General features: G+C 44.2%; 1 protein-coding gene and 1 long non-coding RNA gene across 2 annotated transcripts in view; both read right to left on the reverse strand.

Annotated features, from left to right (window-relative positions):
* LOC139052684 (uncharacterized) overlaps window positions 1-24,420 on the reverse strand; it is a 1,258,229-nt gene that overhangs the window by 421,948 nt on the left and 811,861 nt on the right. The window lies entirely within an intron of this gene.
* LOC139052707 (uncharacterized) lies at window positions 1,287-10,514 on the reverse strand. The gene is made up of 5 exons (XM_070529759.1): window positions 10,305-10,514; window positions 6,040-6,137; window positions 3,419-3,610; window positions 1,592-1,676; window positions 1,287-1,313 (listed from the first exon to the last, which is right to left on the reverse strand). The coding sequence occupies exons 1-5, from the start codon at window positions 10,446-10,448 to the stop codon at window positions 1,287-1,289; spliced, it is 546 nt and encodes a 181-aa protein (XP_070385860.1). The 5' UTR covers window positions 10,449-10,514.

A 24,420-nucleotide genomic window follows, 5' to 3' on the forward strand; every position in this document is an offset into this window, starting at 1 on the left:
GATGGAAGCACAATGAATGCAAACAGTACAGTCCAAATACTATTATGCTTACTAAACAGAACATAAGTGCGCTATGACTTAAACTTATTCAGAGGCAGTTATAGTGAACATGTAAAACTTCCACAGTACAACACTGATGCTACAGTGAAACCTAAATAATAAAACACAATCATTGCATTCCCAGATTTTAAAAATTTTACATGTTCCATTAGAGCAGTTTTTATGACTGTGCATTATTTCACCTCCTTCTGCAACACTGTAGGAGAGCCCACAAACCTGGCCAGAATGCGTGTGGAAGTATGTTGCACCCCCATGCAATACAGGAAATGTATTTGGTAACCAAGCATACAACAACACACTTAAAAAAGCACAGCAGTAATTACCATGGCGCTTAATTTCAGAGCTGGATATTCATCCGTGATAGCCTGGATTGTTGGGCACTCCTTTTCAATCCAGTCCCGTCGAGTTCTGAATGTCCGTAACATGCAATCTGTGACATATGAAAAGTTAGCCTTTTGTTTCAGAAGCTCCTTTTTCATGGAAGCAATGTGGCTTCTGATGCTGCTCTCATCTTCGCCATCCCACACTTCAACAACCTAAGAAAGAAAAAAAATGTACCAGACACCTTTCAAACTAAATGATGTTACATGCCAACGCCAGGCAACTGATGCTTACAGCAGTAGGTCTTTTCATTCTTTTCGCCATTGTCTCGCCACTGGCCAATGTACTTGTGGGAGTCCTTTTGGTAGGCACAATTTCCCCACGCTGTATCTTTATCTTTCTCCTTTCATACTTTGCCTTGAAGCGCAACGATTCCCTCCAGGAATCCTGAAAGTTCAAAATGTCAACATTTTATTACATCTCACAATATGGTTACTAATATGTTTTGGTTATTACTGCAAAGCAGAGCTAGAAATTGGCAGATCTGCCAGTTGATAGCATTGCTTTGAAACATTCTGAAACATTAAGAGAAAATGTGAATTTTTTTCTAAAGCACTGTGCTGCTTTCAATAACGTTTTGCTTACTGGGGTATTCTAAAGCATGCATCAAGAAATTAAAATATGCAAATTAATGTTCAGAGTGGTTAGGGCATGTGCAAGGTGCTACGGGTCACTGTAACATGCAAATACTCTCTCAGGTGTTCACATTACGTGCATGAGATGAACACAGACCTCATTACCAGCCATGTTGAGTGCTGGCAGTGCACATGCTAGCTAATCAAAAGCCTACATGTGAATGTACCCACTAGTAATCGCGGCAGTTATGGGAGAACTAAAGCTACGTGCTAAATATATTTGGCCAAGGCATACTTCTGTGCAGTACCAAATGCACCAGATGAAACGATATTGCACAGCAGTCACTGATGAGCCGTAATTTTTCAAAGAGATCAAGTGCTGTGCCACTAACAAAAACACTGTGGCAGTACTACAGGCACACAGCGCATGAAAGTAAAATTTTACCATAAACATAACATGTTCCATCTATCTTACTATATTTTGCTGAAGAAAAAAAAAATTCTGATCAAAGGACGAACTGCTGCAGATATTACTTAGTAGAAATCAGCAATACGTAAAAAGTAGTGAAGCTTACATATCCAGTTCCAGTGCTGTCAGCCAAACTGGGGTATTTTGCTACCAGCGCTTTGCTTGCTTCCTCGTACAGCTTTCCTGGATGCCTAAACAAAAACCAGTGTTACCAGAGAGGTCAGCGAGCCATGTGTATCAAAATTCAAAAGAAGAAAGCGTACACATTCTCTACTAATAGTGTAATTACTGCAAGTAACACAAAGAGAGGCACTGTAAAAATCACTAAAATCAAGTGTGCTTACTGATTAAGGTAATGGGCATTTCTCACACAACACAAATTTCTGACTTCATTGAGGTAGTGGGAGCAATACCAGAAACGCTACAGTGCTACAGGACTGATTTTTTGGTGTTAATGGCACAGATTGACTTGCTGGCTATGAAAGTTGAAAGTGTAACTTTCATTTGCCTGGCCACCTGTTGCTCCTATTATGCACCAAAAGTGAGTATATTAGTGTCGTGCCTTTTTACTTTGTGAAAAAGTGACTATTTAATCACAGCTTGTGGTCTTGGGTTTTAAAAATAAATAAATGCCGATTGCTAAAAATAAATAAATAAATAAATTGAAGAGTGCACTAATTCCAAGATCATTTTTTCTTATGATTTCAAATGTTACGAGCGCCTTTGCGAGAAAAGCAAAGCCATATCAAGCTGGAAATGTTCATTTTCGACACCCCATGGCTTCGTAGATTGTAATTGTGATCAATCCCGAATTACGAATTAATTTTGATTTCTAGTATCATGCCACCAAAGCGACACTCAGCGAGGTGAACTCGCTCGAAGGATCACTAAATTTGCTCACGTGACTGGGATATGTCAAGTGCATTTCTGCGGCACAATCCAAGGATGTGTATACAAATGCAAGCAACATGTGTCCTAAAATACCTTAAGTTCTTTGCGGAACTTTTCTTAACTGTGCTGTTAACTTTTACATCACAGCTGACACCTAATGATCAAAATCAGTTAGTTGAATCATGATTATCTTTTGCATTGTTTTAGATAGTCCCTAAGTAGGAACAGGCTGTATATGAACCTGCATGCTCATGCAAGCATACTTCTCTTAGCTGTCAGTTTACAATTACTGCACATTGGCCAAAACTGAATGAGCAACATTGCATGCTTGCATTGACAACACTTTTGCACACATACATGCTAAGAAACAGTGTGTACTGCAAAAAATGAAACAGGAGGCTCACTTTGTTTAGCACCATACAGTAGACCAGATAATTCTTACTCAAGGGGACCCCAGAATTTCATTTGAATTATCAGATGCAAGCATAAACATGACTTGGAGAAACATATTAGCCTATACTGTAATGAAATATTCATTTATTCGCATATTTAAAATCAACTGCAAATTGTTGACGGCTTTTAGCAGCTTGTGACTTCAAAACTAAGTGTTCTATTCCAGCAAGGGCAACCAGTTCTTTTCTCCTCATGGTTTTGACAGCTTTGACAACTGCAGGCAGGCAATCAGCTTCATTTTCAGCTGTTTGAAAGATATATGCTCTCAAATGTTCAGCTGACAAAGTGTGACAAAGTGTGACAAAGTTCAGCTGACAAAGTGACAAAGGCAGCTGATATTTCCGATACGGACAATAAAAATAAGTTTGAACTAGCAGAATTAACCAAATGCTGCAGTTTGAATTAAGCGGCTTTTAAGTACATTAAAAACATAGTGGGTCAAACAAAAATACAAGATTTGTTTGAATTAACTGAGACTACAAAATATCCAAGTTTGAATTATTGCAAGTTTACTGTAGGAAGGCCATCCAGTGCAACAAGATAACAGCATTGTAAAAACAAGCGCAAAAGTATATAAACTGCCTCTCACATTCCATATGAGCAGAGGTCATGAAACAACCACTGGATGAGTCGCTGCCTCTTTTCAAAGTGCATCCCAGCACGATGTTTCTCAACAGCCATTTGGATGTCCAGCGGTACTGGTGGGAGTGTGTATGACGTAAGTGTAGGTGCTAGCTGCAGCGGCATTTGTGCTACTTCAACGTCCAAAACATCCACAACTCTGCAATAGTAGGCCAAAATAACCACAGCTATAAAACACCAAGACGAATCTCAGAATTTTTCTATAGTGAATAAAAGAGCTGGTAGTCAACTGGTAGTCATTCTTCAAGATTCTTTCTTACAGCTAATGAAAAACATAGAAATAAATTTAATCGTATATTAGTAGGAAAATTATGAATACCTGCGCTCGTGGCGTTATAGGCGATTCTTTTAACGGAAAACAGGTAAAATCCTATGGAAGTTTAGTGCAGGGAACATACAGACAGACAATAAAGTATATCAAGCACGGGCACCAACAAATGTACCATTTGTTGAGCATCCACTCGAGGAAAATATGTGACGACAAAAAAAGTGTTGAAAAAGTGCCTTCATAAGATTGCACTCGGAATGGTGCAGGCTTGTGGATGCTTCATTTTGCCGCAAACAGAAGCATTATTTTTGTCAAAGAATGCCTCCAATGCGTACTGTGACATGCGCTTTTGCTTCTGCCTACAATTTGCCTACTGAAGTCGTGACTCGCATTCACATGCAAAGTGCATGGCCGAATGTGCATACCTATTCTCTTCCTTGCAATTTCAGCGTCCTCCTTAAGATACTCATTTGCGCATAGTTCTGTCTGGCCAGTGTAAACTTTGTTGCATGATGTAGTTATGAAGGGACACCCACATTGTTTTATGTGGCGCAAGTGTCCTTAGCTGGACTTGTTAGTTTAAGTACATTATGACAAAACAGTGCAGACAACGGGACTCGTAAAACGGCCAGGTGCTGGACAGAATATTGTCCTGTTCGTTTTTCACCCATTCCGTCATTTGTGCTGTTTTGCCATAATTATCTTATATTCTCATTTGCTTTCAGCATGCACCCGGGAGCAGAGTTCTTGCAACTTATTAGGGTCTGAAGAAGCGAGAGGGTCAACATGTCTGCCTGCAACCTTTTTGAGGTTGTATGAAATCCTGTGTAAATGTAGACAACCTTTGGCCTTTCCTTCAAGCGTTCAGGCTGGGCCTTTACCCTTCCAGCAGCAAGTTAAGCTCTGCGAGAGATACTCGGCCACAGCAATGAAAACCACAAGGAGGCCCACTGAAGAAAAGGTGGCCTACCTGGAAATCAAATGTATTGTACGAGATGTCAGCACTACTTCCAGAGCCCAGATTCTATGCACAGTCATGCATACCACTTTTTCAGAATGATCGAGTGGGCATAATGAAAAGGCAGAAGTCCTTTCTTGGCAACGTAGAAAGTACCCACAACGTACATGATCAGAACACAATTTCAGTTTCAAATCGAGAAGCTGCGATCTATCCTTCCCACCTGCCGCATGCCATGGTGGATCAGTGGCTCTGGCGTTGCTCTACTAAGCGTGACGTTGCGGGTCCGATTCCTGGCCATGGCAGCTGCATTTCCATAGGGTGAAATGTGAAGGCACTTGTGTATGTGCATATAGGCTTATACAAAGAAGCCCAGGCATTCAAAATAATCCAGTGGCTCCCACCACAGCATGCCACACAATCAGATCGCGGTTTTTGAACGTAAAACTACAGAAATACATTTCTTTACACATTGCCAAGAATGGCCTTGTGCCTTTTGATTCTGCCCACTCGAAGATTGAGAAAAAGTGTCTGGCATGGCAGCGCATGGAATCTGTGCTCTGGAACTAGTGCCCACATATCATACAATACCTTTGACTTCCAGGCAGGCAGACTTTTTTTCGGCAAGCTTCCCTATGACGGTAGTTTTTGCTGTGGCCGAGTGTTTCATTGAAAGTGCGAAACTTGGGGCTGGAAAGGAAAGGACTCCGCCTGAATGCTTGAAGGAGAGGCCAGAGGTCGTGCTGCATTTCACCATTCGCACTGTCACCATTCACCATTCACCATTCGCATGTCACCATTCGCACTGGAAGCATTTTTTTATCAAAAGAATGCCTTTAGCTATCTGCGGCATTGAAGCATCCACAAGCCTGCACTATCTCGAGCACGATTTTATGAATGCCATTTATTTGACACAAGCTTTCTTGTGTCGTAGATTTTCTCCCAATGATGCGATGGTGTGCATGCCCACCAAATGGTGGATGGCCTCTCAGTAAACAGTTGATTGTGGCAACCGTGCTTGTCTCTTTTGTTTGTGTATTTTTCTGCCATATTGCGCTACACTACTACAGTTGAATGCCTACATTACTTTACCAGCAATTGAGCAAGCCTGGGAAAGTGCAGAAATGTCACAATGTGCTGCTGTCGCGTGACTGCCTTCAGCATCATGATACATACGCCTACCTCCTTGGAAATGAAACCAAGATTTAGCAATGCTGTCATGGGAAATTATTTAGGCTGTTTTGAGGCTTATGTGTTTAGGGTTTCAAAATTGAAAACCTTTATTGCAAACATAAAATGAGGTCAAAAATGTCATGCCAGTACTTCTTTGTGTTGAACTTACCGGTACTCGCTCACTTCTTTTAGTTGCAATTTAAGTTTGTCGATAATGACAAAGTCATCTGGGACATCTACAAATACTTTGAAGTCTTCATCATACACCTGTTGCAAAAGGTTAAGAAAAGAATACTGCTGTACTTATTCTTCATTCAACAGCAAAGTATTGTTTACTGCAGCATTACGGGTCACTTAGATTTTTTTTAAGGCGTCGGATATGGCACGGTGATTGGAACAGTGGCGATTTTGGCCAAAGGGAGCAAATGCGTGCGCTCCGTGACGGGTAGCCACCGTGGCCGCACAACTAAATAAGCACACTCTGACGTGATACTTGAAAGCGTGGTTTCGTTTCGCATGCTGCATTTTTTGGGCGCGATCACAAAAAGCTGGCATGTCGCAATCTATGACCGGCCTCGACATGGTAGAACCAGCAGCCTTTCGAATGCGGCACAAAAGTGCAAGGCTAGCTATCTCCTGCAGCGCCGGCATTATGCTAATGAAAGCGAGGTTGAAATCACCGCACCGACTGACGAGCGCCTACAATGTAATGACACGAAGCCAAGCATCTAACGAGACGTTCATTTGAGGGATCGCCAGTCGTGTGTGCGCAGGCGCGAGTAAGAGCGGGCATGAGAGGGAGAATCAGGGGGCTTTTGCTCCTTGAATATGACTCTGCCTAGGCACTACGGAGGAGGTTTCTTAGCGCGTGTTTACGCGTTTGTCCCCTAGATGCTGGCATTGCGAAGTGCGGTCGAGTTTGTTAATGCTCCACCACTGGCTGCCCGCGCGGTGAGGCAGTTGGCACAGACGCGCCATTTGGTGATCGCTGTGTCTGAATGGGCAAGGTTCTTATTGGTGTTGTATAAGTCATGGGTCACATTTTTCGGCGCGACGATAGATTGGAGTAAGACACGTGGGGCTAGTTGGTGAATATCTTTTCAATAGATGAAGCGCCAATAGTGATGGCACACAGGAAGGAATACAGACAGGACAAAAGGCGCTACTTGCCACTGTTTATTGAAGTCAAAGGTGGCCGATTATATAGCCATGAGGAGAGGGGAACGAAAAAAGAGGAACACTGACTATGTGAATTCGCACGTGCAAGAACACTGAAGATATAAATGAAGGGAATCACGTCTAATCTAAATCTAAAACCTATCTAAAAAACATGCTTTCCTTTGTGTAAATATTCAGAGATGGGGTGCTGACACAGGTGTCCCCTGTTTTCTTAATCTGGTTGGCCTCCAACAATTCACGTGCCACAGAATTCTTACTTTTAAACATGATTGTTGTATCATGAAGCCTTGCTTCACATACTTGTTTCTTCTCATTCCCGCAGGCCTTGCAATGAAGCGCCAAGTTTGAACCATATCAATTATTCAATGAAAGGTCATGGTCCCACAGGCGTTCATTAATACATCGGCCAGTTTGGCCGATATACTCTTTCCCACACTTCAGCGGTATACAGTCCAACACACACTCCAAGACTGTTCAACGTGCAATTGCCACTATGTGCCCCGAATCCTCCCTGAAAAAATCTTGCTGTCATAAGGCACAAGCAAGCTTTGACGGCCAGATTTTGAAGTTGAGGAAGGCTGGCTTTCCTTGCTTGGTTTTAAGCGCAGTTTCAGAGGCGTTATTGAAAAAAGTGGAAAAAGAAAGAAAAAAAAAGTGAAGAAGGTCAAACAGTCGAAAAGAAAGCTAAACCAGTGGTGATACCCTATTCTCATAAAGTGGCACATAATCTTAAACACGTCGCCATGAAATACAAAATTCCTGTGGTTTTTTCTGCGCCCCGAAAACTTGCTACTTTGCCGCCTGATTGGTTCGGATGAGTCTAAGAAAGTAGCATGTTCTATTAAACATACGAACCCTTTCGTTAAGTGTGAAGAAGGGGTCATATACCGCATACCGCTGAAGTGTGGGAAAGAGTATATCGACCAAACTGGCCGATGTATTAATGAACGCCGGCGGGAACATAACCTTTCATTAAAGAAGGGATATGGTTCAAACTTGCCGCTTGAGTGCAAGGCCTGCGGGAATGAAAATAAACAAGTATGTGAAGCAAGGCTTCATGATACAACAATCGTGTTTAAAAGTAAAGATTCTGTGGCGCATGAATTGTTGGAGGCCAACCAAATTAAGAAATGAGGGGACACCTTTGCAGCACCGCATCTCTGAATAGTTACACGAAGGAAAGCATGTTTTTAGATAAGTTTTAGATTGAGATTAAACGTTATTTCTTTCATATATATCTTCAGTGTTTTCGCATGCGCGCATTCACACAGTCAGTGTCCCTCTTTTTTCGCTCCCCTTTTCTCATGGCTATATATACAGCCACCTTTGACTTCAATAAACAGTTCCAAGTAGTGCCCTGTCCTGTCTGTATTCCTTCCTGTGTGCCGTCACTATTGGCGCTTCATCTATTGAAAGGGATAGATAGGATATTTTACAAGCACTGCTCCAGGACAGCAAATGTAATTGGCAAATGGATGCCTTAGGAGAGCAGATGAGGTTACAATAACGCAGGTGGCGCAGGATATTAAGCTAAGGCACCCAAGGGGTAGCGGGGGTATCGAAGCTGTAAGCAGGACGACCTGTGGGTTGGGGCCTCTGCGAGCCCCTACCCACGGTCCAGTCCGGGTTCTAGCTTTGGTGTCCCCATTGCCGCTTTGGTGTGCTGGAGGCGCCGCCAATAATGCGAAATAATGACACGTTGTTACAATTAGTAAAAAGCACGATTGAGTAAATATAATTACGTCCAGCCGCCAACTTGTGACGCTAAGTTCAGCACTACCGCACCCCGCGACTTCAGCAACATCAGTCAGAACTTCCCTTCTGAATGTACGTCGGACAGACTTTCTCGCGCCTGCGCCGCTGGTGTCGAGTCAGTCATCGTCACCGGCGGCCTTTCACCCACTTGCGTTCAACCACGATTGCTAAGGCGCTCTGCCTTCTAGATTTTTAATATATGCGGTCCGGGCTCTACTACTGTCGCTACTGCTCCCACAGAAACATCAGTGATGTAAATTTACAAGGTACATTGCCGAAAGGCGCGAGAATGCTATGATCCGCTGCGATTGAGTTAGCACGAGTGCCGCAGGTGCCGGAGATTATGTCCGACACAGCGGTCGCCAAATCGGCCGTCAGTGCCCGCTGCTTCACCTATTTTACCACGCCAGCAGCCAGCGTCCGAGCGTAAACAAACGACCGCACTCCGCAACGCCGGCACGCCTAGGGACAAACGCCTACATAAAAACCTCCTCCGGCCTAAGCATAGTCGTATAACAAGAAATTCAAGGAGCAAAAGCCCCCGGACTCGCGTCCGCTCGTACTCGCGCCTGCACAGAAACAGCTGGCGATCCCTCAAATGAACGTCTCGTACGCATCCAGGCATAGAGTTTCCTACAAATGCATCCAGGCATCCCTGCACTTGCATGGTCACCTTGCACCGTGATAACCATAGGCCACTATCACGTGCAAAATGGCCTTATAAATAAAAAAATATCACTGCAAACAAGAACTGAAATTTAAGGGTTACGAGAAATATTGACATTCAGTGTTGCAACTGCAGCGCTAAATTCAAATGAAACCATGAACACCTTTATAAGTATAGCGTTCTCGTCGGGAAACAATTGACAGACTTTAAAAAAATGAAATAGCTTCAAGTAGCACTAAGGGCTAAACTGGTATATAGCACTGTTGTCCAATAGCTTTACCGCAGCGACGTCGTAAGAAAACGCAAGTAACCGTTCTTTAGGCAATCACAGAACCAACGTTTGCAAGGCCTTAATAAAGTACTTCAGCACTACAATATGGTTCACGTTCCTTTTATGGCCACTACAGGACTCTCTTTTTTCTTCACACTGCAACAAATTTCATTGGAATCTGCTTCAATGAAGGTTACAGGATGGAGCGCGGTTACATACATGCATGCATTTTGAAGATATGACGCTTTTTCGATTATGACCGCGACATCGCACGCACACAAACTCAACACGGCGCTCCTACCAGACCAAGCGCAAAAATGCGTTGAAAGAGCGATGAATTGGGCTAGTTGCTGGTTTCATAGTTTCTTCTTGCGCTGTGTACCTATGACGAGGACGGGAACAAAGACGATGACAATGGATGGTGCGCGAACCGTTCGTAGTCTTTTTTCTTTGTTCCTGTGCTTGTCCATAATTAAGTACACTGCGCGAGAATATTCTATGAAGAATTCTTACCACAATGAGAAAAATATAATTTATGATCAATCGCACTGCGTATACGTACCGTGAGCTTTAGCTGCGCTGTATCCACATTCGCCAGGACGCTGGATGCCTGCAGGTTTCCGATTAGCTCTTGCCGTGTCAGTGACCCGTCGAAATGAACGACGATCTTCTTTTCTCGGAACTCAACAAGGCATTTTGAGGCCATGTTTGAAGAACATATGCGCCAAAAGCGCGAACACAAAGAAGCGTGCAGGACGGTAACCCAACGTGCGTACCGTGCGAGCAATGTAGAACTTTAGGCGGGCTATCCCAGGCGGCCCCGGGCCTGCGGGGTTGGCTCACCACGGAACCGGGGCGCCACAGGATATATGAACGTCTGTGATGCACTAATTTTTCACGTTTTTTGTTGTATCGCAGCACCATAAACTACACAAAAACCATGTGTTCAATATTTCATATTTTTAGAAATATTTGCAAGCGTATAATGGTGCGCATAATAAAGTTTTACACGCGGCTAGTTAGTTTCGCTTTGTTTATCTGCTTGCGCCATGTGCGCGATGATCGAATGAAATAAAGTTATTTCCGCTATTTCTTCTACTTCCCGTGTTCATGCCTGCACTTGGCTGCAGCTGTAGTCGTGGGCCGCAAAGCACAGGAAAACGACGCTCGGTGTAAACCATTCTCTTCATGCCGTCTTAGCGCATGTTTATGTGCATAAGACTTCGCCGAAGAATTCGTGTGCGTGTCTGTGAGGACGCGCGTGTGGACATCGTTTGTGTGGGCACGTGCGCAATTTACACCATCGTGTGCGTGTCTGCGAGGACGCGCGTGCGGATATCGTTTGTGTGGGCACGTGCGCAATTTACACCATCGTGTGTGTGTCTGTGAGGACGCGCGTGCGGACATCGTTTGTGTGGGCACGTGCGCAATTTGCACCATCGTGTGCGTGTCTGTGAGGAAGCGCGTGCGGACATCGTTTGTGTGGGCACGTGCGCAATTTGCACCATCAACTTTTCTCTTCCTGGCCGCCACAAGATGCATAACTGCACTATATATGCACATAATGCATGACCCTCAGTTCACAGACTGCTCTTCTGGGCATATGCTTGCGTGTTAGTGGCAGGCATATATTTTTGACATAGCACATGTAGTAATGGAAGCTAAGTACTGTCCAAGGTGCCCATATTTTTCATTTCAGTTTACAAAAGTGGTCACACACATAGGTGTGGCACATAGTGGGGAGCCAAATTTTCGAATATTTTGTGGCATTGATGGTTGTGCCAACACCTACACCAACTTTTCGTCATACCGTTCGCACTTGTACCGTCAGCACAGAAATGTGCTTGAGGAGCAAGGCACAAGCCTCCAACGGACGCACCAATCACAGGAAAGTGAAGAATCTTTGGCACCTTTGGAAAATGATCCTGTGTTGGTGGAAAGCATCGTGGTGGAAGAGAACGCAACGCCTATTGGCAGTCCCCTGTTCGATCATGAAGGAACTTCAATGCTTCAGGAGACTGATTCCCCAAGTGATGGGTTTTGCTCCTTCGTTCAGCAAGCAAAATCTGCTATATGGAGGTTCTTCTTCAATGTGACCGAGTGTCACAACTTGCCACATGCGGCTGTAGAAAAGCTTTTTTCAGAACTGCACTTCGTTTTTGAGATTGTGTTAAAGGCCTATGCAAATGAGATTGTGCACTCCATGAAAATGCCAGAAGTACCATCAGTGGTAAATGATCTATTGACATGTGAATTTTTGCATGACATATTCAAGGATCTTAGTGACAAACGCAAGCGTGAGAGATATGCAAAGGAGAACTTTCCTTTTGTTGCGCCTGAGCAACATATAGTTGGCAAAAGTGCAAAGTATCATTATGTACCTGTGCCAAAGCTTCTCCGTGCACTTTGCAATGTTCCCGACATTGCCTCTCATTTCACAACTCCTAAGATTGAACCGGGCGTGCCTGCTTTATACAGAGACTACACTGATGGTCTTCTATATAGAGAGCACCTACAATCTCTCATATCAGAGAGCAGCACACATACAATTATACTTTTGTTTTATTCAGATGAAATTGAAGTTGTCAATCCCTTGGGTGCTAAACGAGGTGTGCATAAACTTCTTGCCGTGTACTGCTGCTTGCTGAACATCCATGTGAAGTACAGGTCTCAGCTTCACAACATCTACTTGGTTTTGCTTGTTCGTGATGCTTATGTCAAGAAATATGGCTTGACTGCTGTACTGCAGCCACTCATTGATGACCTAAAGGAAATGTATGATCAAGGGTTCATGTTCAATGTGGGGGGAGCCATGAAACAGGGCCAAGTGCTTGTATTCAGCTTCTGTGGCGACAATCTCTCAATGAATCGTCTTGGGGGCTTTTCATGTTGCTTCACTAGCGGCCGAATTTGTCGATTCTGCATGGTCTCGGCAAAACAGTTAGCAGACTTGACAAGTGAAGCAATGTGCCAGATACGCACTGCCAGTCGACACCAGTCGCATCTTCAAGCAATTTCTGTTAACAGCCTTGTTAACAGACGTATTTATGGAGTAAATGAGGTATCAGCCCTGCTTCAACTCCCGTATTTTGATGTAACTCGCCAGCTACCACCAGACATCATGCACGACATTTTGGAAGGTGGAGCAGAATGTGTGCTGCGCCAGGTACTTCAATCACTTTTGTCTAACGGCTTAGTCTCTAAGCAAGACCTTGAGGAAATATCCTCATTCCAGTATGGTCCTAGCGATTCGAAAAACAAACCAGTGAAGATAAACATCTCCTTTATCACCTGCAATGGCACACTGAAGGGCACAGCATCGAGCAAGTGGTGCTTGCTAAGATTTCTTCCTTTAATTCTAGGTGGCAAAATTCCTGAGAACAATGATGACTGGGAAATACTTCTAAAGTATCGTGAAGTGATGGACATAGTATTTGCTCCACATATTCCTTCCAGTCAGCTCGCATACTTGGATGTGCTTGTACAGACATTTATAACAGAGTTTTCTAGAAAATATGGCACGGCTGCACTCATTCCGAAACTTCATTTCTTGGTCCATTACTCAAGGTTTATTCGTGAAGTAGGGCCACTGAAGAACTTTTGGTCAATGAGGTTCGAGGCCAAACATCAATACTTCAAAAAAATTGCAATGGCAGTAAAAAACTTCAAGAATTTGACCTACACCCTTGCAATGCGCCATCAGCTAAAGCTTAGCTACCAGTTGCACAGCTTCCAGCTTTATGAAGGCCTCATAACAGGACAAAGCAAGCCAGTAGTTTGGAGCACACTACCACAATGTGCAAAAGATGTCCTGCCAGAAACAGTTTTTCAAGTGAAACGTGCAACAATTGACCATTGCAGCTACAGTTGTGGAGCCGTACTCGTTGAGAAAAGTGGTGATGCCCCTAAGTTCCACGAAATTGAAGCTCTCTTTGTTGCAAAAGGAAGTCTTCATATTTTAGCGAGAGATTTAATAATAGAGGGCTTTGATCGACACAGGTTTTGCTACTGTGTCAAAAGGTCTAATGAGCTTACGATGCACACTCCTGCAGATAAGTTTCAGTACCATCTCCTCGACATTTATGGTGATTGCAACATCGTTCCTAAATGGGAGACCTGGTGAGCCAATTGTAATGATACCACAGCATTTATTCACCTTTGAACTAGCTCGTACATTAGTTTGTATTTTGTCACAATTTTTTCTTATCCATATGTACCTGAACTACACTTTTTTGAAATGCCTAATGAACATACATCATTTAAATGTATATGATGGTGTGTGACTGCATTGTTCTGTACTGTTTTGTGATACTGATGGCATTGTATCCTTGTATATGCCAATATAATAAGTGTGGAAGCTGCAGTATTGTGTAGTGTACTTTTAGTTATGTTGCATTGTTTCACTTTGTTATTGTGTAGTGAAATTTGTATTATATGTGCTTACGTATGTCTAACGGGCTCACCTGTGTTTGTACTTTAGTCTTTTACTGTACCTTCTCAATATTGACTAATCCTGAAGCGCAGTGATACCAAAGCTTGTGTTTTGTTAATTGGTGCTTTAACCTTGGAACGGTGCAGCCTATTGCTGTCGTCTTGGCTAAACAAAACTATTGAAGTAATTTATTTGTCTGCATGAACAAAATAGACAATTGTCGTGCATGTATTTTGTCTTATACTTGATTAAGGCTGGAAATAAAGCCATTGTTTGGCAAAATGAATGAAGCACAGCGAGGCTTAGTCACAAAATATATTTTCGATATCAGGTTTACTCACACCAAAACTTACCATTGCTGGAAGACGCTGACCTTACTCAGATGTAGAAAATCACTGGGCTCAATGCCTCTCAGACTCTTGGACTCACTTATCCTAACTCTGACTAGTTGAACTTTGGCTTACACACCCATTGATTCAGGGACTAAAGCCCACTCACCGTGTTGATTTCACACACTTAACCTTACTCTTCAGATCACAGCTCATGTGTTCAAGGTATAGTACAGTCACCCACAAAAGTTTACAGATCACAAGATCACGTAAAACATTGGATTTCTGAGCAGCCTTTAAAAGTAAAAGTAGCCAGTCAAATCACTCCAGGTTTCTGCCCCATATGTTAGCGCCGCTAGAATGCACTAATTGTACACCTTTCTTCTTAGTGATAATGGTAAGCTTCCAGTAAGGACTTGAGAGTGTCTGCCGTATGCGCTATAGCCCAATTTTATTCTGTAAATTTCCTTCTCATGATCAGGGTCCCCTGTGAGTAATTGTCCTAGGTATAAATGTATTCCTTTGCATACACTCAGCTCCAACCCAATTTTATTCTTCTGTAAATTTTCTTCTCATGGTCAGGGGCCCCTGTGAGTAATTTCACATACAGTCAGCCTCTAGAGTATGCGAAGGAATATGTCTGCCTAGGACAATTACTTACAGGGGACCCTGATCATGAGAAGGAAATTTACAGAAGAATAAAATTGGGTTGGAGTGCATACAGGAGACACATTCAGATCCTTACTGGAAGCTTACCATTATATCACTAAAAAGAAAGGTGTACAATCAGTGCATTCTAATGGTACTACCATATGGGGCAGAAACTTGGAGACTGAAAATGAAGCTAGAAAACTAGTTAACGACCGTACGAAGAATGATAGGCGCAACGTTAAGAGACAAGAAGAGAGTGGTTTGGACCAGAGAGCAAACGGCTTAGCTGATATTCTAATCAACATTAAGGAAAAGAAATGGAGCTGGGCAGGTTATATAATGCATAGATTAGATAACCGGTGGACCGTTAGAGGTGCCAAGAGAAGGGAAATGCAGTCGAGAATGGCAAAAGACTAGAGGGGGGGTGGTGATGAAATTAAGAAATTCACAGTGCAAGTTGGAATCGGTTGGCGCAGCCAACCGATTCCAACTATGTAGCCAACTTACCTATGCCAACCTATGTAGCCAACCTATGAGCCAACCTATGTAGGCCTTCATCCTACATAGGTTGTTGTTGATGATGATGCTGAAACCATACATCACTTTGTTGCTCGCATATACAAGTGGCAGCTGGAAACGCAAACACCGCGCTCTGTTGTGAGGATGCAGATATATTGCAGGCTTCTCACAACGACATGACTGCTGGTCACCTTGGTTTCCAGAAAAACCTATGACCGCATCAAAGGTTGCTTCTACTGGCCTGGCAATTGTCCACCAGTGTAGCGAGGTATGTTTCCTGTGCCCTATGTTAGCGTCGAAATCTCCCTACATCAGCTCCAAGCGGACAACTGCAACTGGTTCCGTGTCTGTTGCAACCATTTGAAGTCGTTGGCATTGACCTGTATGGTCCTCTTCCGGTGACTCTCACCGGTAAACGATGGATTGTGACCGCCGTTGACCACTTGATACGCTACGCTGAAACAGCTTGTGTGAGTTCTGCCTCAGCGTCTGAAGTTGCTGAATTCATACTTCAAGCCTTAATACTGCGTCACGGTGCTCCTCGCTTCCTCCTAAGCGACCGTGGAAAAGCATTCCTCTCGCAACTAGTAGACGAGTACTCAGGGCCTCCGGAACCACCCACAAGACTACCTCCAGTTACCATCCACAAACCAACGGCCTAACAGAGCGATTTCATCGCACGCTGTCAGACATGCTAGCTATGTACTGTCAGGATTGGGGGCTCAATCCCATCGCTCGTGACCCGTTGTCAAGATTGGAGTCGGGCATGAATTAGAAGGTAGCTGGCACATGCTGTCATCTGACTTATCCACGCTGAGGACGTTGATGAAGGGAAGGACTTCTTCTCATCGAGAACGAGGAATATGGGTTTATTATATTTACAATATTTATATCAGTATAACATGGCTGTTTGAGAAAGTACATCAGTCTAACATGACTGCTTGAGAGAAATGTCTCAGTCCAACATGACTGCTTAAGAGAAGTGTGTCGAGCATCAGCACAACAGCAGTTTTTAAACACTAGGTCCTCCCGCGAGGTGATCATGATCGCAAACTAGCCGCCTCTTCGCAGAAAGGTCTACACGCACAAATGCACACACGTTCGAAGGTTCGGGACCGACGTCAGGGGGGCCCCGTAGAACTCGGAGCCGTTCCGGCCGGGTAGCGCGTTGGGGAGTTTGGGGCTCATTCCGTCACAAAGTCGATTTAGTCACGCTGTGGCTAGAAGTTGGCGGCGACGCTCCCGGGATGTTGCCGTCATAGTCATAAGTGGGTGGCAATCTTGCACTGCAGCTGGCCATTCTTTACAGTACGTACATCGAACAGCATTACGACAACTCTCACCGCGTCGTGTGCTTCCGCCCTGGCGAGGAAGTGCTACTCCGGACTCGCGCGTACGTGTGTGATCCGTGCTTTGGGCGTGGTTGGTTCACCGCATCTCCGACGCGTAATAAACGTCGTGATAACTGCTGCATCACAAGTGGTGGAGTGTGCTTTTCGGTCCTCCGTCCTCTGACTCCCCGCTCAACCTCCTGGAGCTTCGATGGTCACCGATTGTGCCAGCTGTCCGCCAGTTTGTCGCAGGACGAGCCAACGGGCACTTCTACCTCAATCATCTCGGCCTCGGCTACCCCAGCCTCTCCGTATTGGATTGTCAGTAGGCACCAGCGTGATCCCCATCTGTTTGCTGGACTTCGCGGTGAAGACGTCGAGGATCGGTCGGACGACTACGACCGATCGAGTGAGTTCGGCTAACCGTTGGGACGATGCGTCCAAGCTACGTCACGTCGCCTTTTATCTCACAGGAGTAGCGAAGACTTGGTTTTTCAACCATAGGCTGATTTCACGAACTGGAGTGCTTTCAAACAGCAGCTCCGCCAAATCTTCGGCACACCGCGGCTGTTTGTTCCGCCCTCGCAAGCAACAACTCGGGAAATTAATCTTGCTCGGGGATGTGCTTGCTCTTCGTCGACGCGTGAACACGGCCATCACCGAATCAGACAGGGTTCGCCATATCCTCAAAGGCATCGGAGCTGTCGCTTTCAATGCCGTAGCCATCAAGAACCCCGCTACCGTCGCTGATATCATCGCTACTTGCATGCCAGCGCCTCGACGAACTCGAATCAGTACGGTTGCAGCCAGACACCACTGCAACCACCACGGCCGACGATCCCACGTTACGAGCAATGATCCGCGCAATAATTTGTGAAGAGCTACAGTATCATAGCTTCGCCGCAGGGCCTATGCTTTCTCGTGTGTCGGATACCGACCTGCGAGACGTTGTCAAGGAGGAATTGGCGTCCATGGCTGGTGCAACATACACGGACCCTCTAACCACTCGGGCCCCACAAACGTACGCACAAGTAGCCACAGTTACTCCAGTCATCATTCCACCGATGCCTCAAAAACCAACGCCGGCCCACATTCCATTCCATGACTACCAGCACACCTACCCAAACCAGCTATCCGCAGTGGCGTCCTCTTCGTCCCATCTGCTACTACTGCGGTTATCGTAGCCACATAGCACGTTTTTGCCGCAAGCGCCAGCAAGACGAGCGTCCCGGATATGACGCATACGAATGGGATGACTTTTCGCCCGGAGCTACATTCCAACGTCCAGGGAGCCTGCAAGACCAATGCCGTACTTATGCTCCACCGCGCGGCTGCTCTCCATCACCTACTGTAGCATCCGAGACGGTTCCGACGTATCGTCCTGTGAGACACCGCTCGCCATCACCCCTTCGCCGCTCTACGCCCACTTCGACCTGCTTCTCAATTCGCCGAGCGTCGTCCAGAAAACTGAATTATGCAGCTTTTCGAGGAAAAGCTGCATCGAACGACAGGACAGAAATTCCTCTATCACGTCTGTGCAATATGATATTGGTTGCAGTAGAAGGTGCACAAGTCGAAGCTTTGATAGACACTGGTGCTAGTGTTTCAGTTATTCACCACGCGATTGTGTTTGAAACTCCGGAAAGTTACAACCCCCTACGATGGACCTACGCTACTCGCTGCTCAAGGGGCCGCCATTCGACCTACCGCCATGTGCACTGCTCGTATTTCCATCGACGGACTTCCGCATTACGTGCAATTTGCAGTGTTAAGTTCGTGTGCCCAGTAGCTCATATTGGGATGGGATTTTCTTTCTACGGCCTCCGCCTCCATCTGGTGCAGGCAACGCGTTCTCCACATGACCGACAAAACCTATTCACTTCATGCAGATGACGCACCACTTCACTTGCTTGCTGGAGAAGATACCGCGCTACCACCTCGTCATCAAAGCATTGCTACTATCACTTCTGACGTCATTGACTGCGGTGACGTGCTCGTATTATCATCTGCACGCTGTCTCACAAGAGGGATAGCCTTTGCATCGGGGCTGGTTTGATTTGATCATGGCTCTGCACTACAAACCCAACATCCGAAAAGATTCTCATCCCTAAATAGGCTACATTGGCTTGTGCCATGGAATCGGAGTCTATCTCTGTTGTTTCCTTTAAAGCAGCTTCCTCTGAAACTCCTTGTACTGGACAGACCGCATCTCCTTCAGCTCTTACAGCTGCCATCAGTTCCGACCTGACACCTTCGCAGTCAAAACAGTTGCTTGCTTTGCTCCAAAAACATGAAGTGTGGGCATTTATAAGCTATACTTTAATTGTCATCCGTACATGATCATCATCATGTGGGGTTCATATGGTGTTCTTCTTCATCATCGCTTGTGGGGCTCGCCCGTGTGTGATCCATGCTTTGGGCGTGGTCAGTTTGCCACATCTCCGACGCGTAATAAACGTTGTGATAACTGCTACATCACAATATTAAGTTTTTTTCTCAAATTTAGTGATCCATAAAATTTGGTGGGCAACTGTGCATGTCACAAACACTGCAACCACTTACGTCAAAGAAAATATCTTGTTGCAGCAAAACCATGTTACATGGAGCTGTAGGTGTTGCATGGTACGTTCTGGCAGACAGACATAACCTAGCAGGTGTCATCTAGCTTTGAGTGGCCTTAAATTATCTATAGGCTGCAGTACACAGGCTATAATTACTACCATTATGCGAAGAGGTAACAAAAACACCTATAGGAGCAAATGGTGTGTCACTCACAAAGCCGGCTCTGCATGCAGCACTTCACGTGCCCAGCAATTTGTATTTTTAATTACAGGTTAAGCAATGGAAACAAAACGAGGCACACTTCCTGTCGTGATTTCTGCTGCTAAAAGGCATTTAGCAAATCCGCACATGTGCATCAGGCAGTCCAGCACAGCTAGGGAGTAATGAAAGTAGCAAAGCCTCGCTCTGTACTCATTGATAAAGTTTATTACAATCATGCATAGCCTTCTCTTGTCTGAAATGATGTTTCTGTCAAACTTGAGTTTAACAATGAAGACATTTTACTTTCATAAAACATACTTTTTCACTTGCTACATTGGGCTCTTTATTTAGGCCAAATTTCTATATTTACAGCTTTCATATGTGAAATCTGTAGTGCGAATTTTCATTACTGAATTAACCCACTTGAGCAAGCACATCTCTTTGTTATGAGTTGTACATGTCCGCTTTGGCCAGTCTCCTGCTGAAGCATTGTGCACTGCTATGCCCAAGTGTGTGAGATCAAATCGTAGCCACGGTGGCCAGATTTAGGTGGTGGTGAAATACAAGAATGGTCATGTACCGGTCAGTGGGTGCACGCTAAAGAATGACAGGTAGTCAAAATTAATCCAACATCCCCTACTACAATGTGCCTCGTAACCATATGGTGGTTTTGGAATGTGAGATCCCACAACAGTACAACAAAGTTTGCATTGTCAATATTCCAGTTGTGCACTGTTGCTGGTGAATACTGGTGTTCTACGGAGATCAGTTGATCAGCTGCTCAGGTAAATTATGAATGTACTTGAGCTGAAAAGGCTGGGAAATTTTGTGACAACATGCCCTCTATTATGCTAGAAGGATGTGTGCTTCCTGTCGGGATCCGTTGTGTATACGCTGCAGGCTTGTTTTCCTTCATACTTGTGCTGATGTGTATCTTCTGTGTATTCTTTTCAACTGGCCTTTTTTCTGTATGATCAAACTATAAATGCACAGTTGTTAGTTAGTGTACATGGTGATCGTTTGTCTCCTTTCTGGTCACTCATATTTTTTGGCCCTATTTCTTGCAATAATGAACCAAATATAGCCCAACAATATGTTTTGACCTTAGGTGGGTGCTTCTGTCACAGCTGTCCTACATGATTTCATGTAATATACCTTAGCGGTATACCTATAGCAGTATTGCAGTATACCTAAGCTTTCTTCCCCTTTATTTCTGTATACTGAGGGAATAAAACCTAGTGCACTACCCCTGTCACTTTTTCACCAACACCTTTCCTATAGCTGTATTAGTAAGGCTTCTGTCTTTCATTTTTTTTTGCAATTTTAATGGACTTTCACAAAAAAATATGAAAGGAATTATCTTGTTTATTTATGCTCTGCCATCTGCTGTTGTCAGTGTTTAGTATGTGCAATATGTTGTTTCTGCTCTATTCAGCAGAATACTTGATTATCAGTAGGCTTGAATGCAGTTGGTAAAGAAATGAGTAATGAATGAACTTATTAAAAATGGCTTTTAAAGAGTAATATAGATGAATTGCCTATATATATTACAGTGAGAAATACAAGCGCCAGCAGAAGACAAAGAGGAAGGAGATGGTTGTTGTTGGTGCTCACGCTCGACCCGCTTGGCCGTTGTCTCTTTGTGTGCATTCATATAAAACGCCGAGCTCATCTAACCTTAAACGCGTACTATCAATATATATAAATTGAAGTTAGTGAGTCTTGGAGAAACATTTCGCTGATAATGAATGTCTGCAAAAATTAGCTGGCTGTTGTATTGCTTAGATAACTTTTTTACATTTTTAATGAGACTGACACAAAATACAAGTATTTATGAATTTTAGTTTACTTTAAATGAATTGCTATAGCTAATCAGGACAGCAATACTAACAAATTATTTGCTGTAGCAAATAAATTGCCACCTGACTGCCTGATTGCAATATTTCATTAGTAAGGGGTGACTTAAGCTCAGTCCACACAGCCTGCATTTCATATGTGTGCGAGTGCACAAAAAACCGCCCATGTCTCGCACAGGGGAAGTTTTGTACATGCATGTGGAAGGCATGTGGAAGGCTGCGTGGACTGAGTGTAAGTCACTCCTAATTCTAAAGAGACCACAAGTAGCCACTCCCAGTAATGTAAATGTATTCCCTTTCATGTAGCTGAATCAATGTTTCTTTAAACCTAAAAAAAGATGTTGCGTGAAACCAAATTTTTATCATCAAGGAGTTGTTATCTTGGGGTTACATTTTTTAAAGAATAAAATCATGTTTCTAATGTAAACAGATTTACAGCACACTTAAAAGAAGAGGACAAAGAAAGTGACAGGCTGTGTGCTTTCTTTGTCATTGTCTTTTAAGTGCACTGTTAATCTTTTTAATATCAGGTACCAACTAGGTCAAACCAACATTGTGTCCCTGAAGTCCATCTTAGCTGGATAGGTATCATTATAGATGGCCATCCAATAGTCCTCTAGACTGGAATGATGTTTGCTACAGACACTCCAGCCAATCTCCCCAATATTATATACTTCTCCTCTCTTTTCTTTTTGCATTTACAGACTGCTTCTAGTACCCTTGACTGAGAAAAAGAAGTGAGGGTAGTTGAAAGGCTGGCACCTCATTCTATTATTCAAGGTGTCACTACCTTTCAGAATGTCATGTCGCAGTGTTCAGTAGCACAATAAAAAATGTGGGCACTGAGCCCCATGAACACCGCTGTTGTATTATTCATGCCAGAAGACAGAGTAGGAGAGACAATGTTACAATGCAGGGAGGTTACGAATGACAAGGTGTGACCTGATGATGCTACGATGTATATGACATGCCTACAATATATATTAATAAAATAATTGTGCACATCCAATGCACAGCCTGGAATCCTTATGAAGTGAAGCTTACGTGAAGCATTTAATGAAATGCTATGAGTTTGTCCATTTCGTTACTGCTTTTTAGGTGTAAAGGAAACCAGAATGGCAATGTTCTCGTGCGCATCCATGCTGCTCAATGTGACAAATCTTATACTGGCCCATCCTTCTTTATATCTGATTTATTTTAATTTTACTGACTGCTTGTTGGCCAGCCTCCCATTGTGAGTATATACCAAAGTATGGATCTCCTTGCTGTGTATCTTCCTAGAACTCCTCCGCATTGTAGAATACACTTTGTTGTTATCTTCTTTTTGAGCCTTATATTTTCATGTGAATGTTTAGTCGGAGCTTTGTTTATTAGTGTGATTGGCTCCCATTTCATTTATTCTTTTCTTGTGCCCTCATGCTTGGCTCTACATCATTGTCTCTTCTGAAGTGTTGCACTCAAGACCGTGTGTGCACCCTTTGCTGTCATCTTCTTTTTCAACTTTGCATTATTTCTTACACTCACTCGAACACCTGTGGTTGGCTCCCATTTCTTTTATTAATTTCTTCTGTGTGCCCTCAAGCTTGGCTTTTCGCAGTCATTTTTTTCTTTCGAAGCATTGCACTCACGACTATGCATGCACACTTTGGCGTCATTGTCCTTCGCAAGGCCATAGTATGGAAATCATCATCACAATGAACATGTGGTGACCATCTGAGAGAGTTAGTTGGTGTTTGCACAAAAGGGAGGGAGATAGACAAAACTTCATTAAATGTTATTGCTGGAGTGAAGGGGGGCGGGGGGACTAGCCCCACCGGAGCCCTCCTTCCTAAGGTGGTGGCCAGACCTTGAGTCTTGGCGACAACTGCAGCCAGCCAGACTGTCCAGAGTTGGTCCTCTGGGCATTTGCTGAGCAGCACATCCTCCCATTTCTCAGGCATGGTGATTTTAAATGTAGGGTTGGTGCTGTGTTTAATGGTGTCTGTCGCTGCAGGACATGCCTGGATAATGTGGCTGAGGTCAATGCGAGACGCCCCGCACACTTTGCACTGTGGTGTGTCAACATCTGGGTGGATGTGACTGTATAGCGAGGGTGTGGGGAATGTGCGTGTCTGTAATAATCTACATGTTGTTGACTGGTACTTATTGAGTGACTTGTCAGGAGGTGGGTACTTCATTATTATTATTATTTGTTTTGAACACATATGCGTATACATGGTTAACAGGAAAGGGAAAGCGAGGAGCAGGCTGGCAACTGCCACCGGAAGGGGCACAACACCTGCCTACTCTTCTGAAGGAAGGTGACAGCAGCACAGAAATGGAGGATAGGAAGGAGGGGAGAAAAAAGGAAAGAGGAAAGGGTACTTCACTCTTGCCTTACGGTAATGCAAGAGGATTTCGCCATATGTAACCATTCTGTCTTTCGTGTGGCCGCATCAGGAGATGACTGCCTCGTCGTCAGCCTGCTGGGCTGCAGGTCATCGGAGGGGGTCGCCGCTCCGATGACAGGTGATGCACCCAGTGGACAATTTCTTGGGCAGTGTCGTGAGTGGCTTCATTCCCGGCAAGGCTTGTATAACCTGGGGCCCAGATTAGCTGAACATGGCGGCGACGGGATGGCGATGTGCTTGAGAGTATGTGGTTTGCTTGCAATAATATGAGGCTTCTGGTGAAGTTGCGGATAGCCGTCTGGGAGTTTCTAATGATGCAAGCGGCTGTAGTCATTGCGTAGGCTAAAGCGATGGAAACTTCTTCGCCCTCTTTGGGTTTTGTGGTGTGTATGGAGGTGGTGGTGGTA

The sequence above is a fragment of the Dermacentor albipictus genome, unplaced genomic scaffold (assembly GCF_038994185.2).
Source record: "Dermacentor albipictus isolate Rhodes 1998 colony unplaced genomic scaffold, USDA_Dalb.pri_finalv2 scaffold_29, whole genome shotgun sequence".
NCBI lineage: Eukaryota > Metazoa > Arthropoda > Arachnida > Ixodida > Ixodidae > Dermacentor > Dermacentor albipictus.

Bases quoted from the DNA above. Each gene is read 5' to 3' on its own strand.
- LOC139052707 (XM_070529759.1), bottom strand. From the start codon at position 10,448: ATGGCCTCAAAATGCCTTGTTGAGTTCCGAGAAAAGAAGATCGTCGTT. The intron at 6,138-10,304 runs GTACGTATACGC...CTTTTGCAACAG, and splicing joins CAGCGCAGCTAAAGCTCACG to GTGTATGATGAAGACTTCAA. The intron at 3,611-6,039 runs GTAAGTTCAACA...CTACTATTGCAG, and splicing joins AAAGAAGTGAGCGAGTACCG to AGTTGTGGATGTTTTGGACG.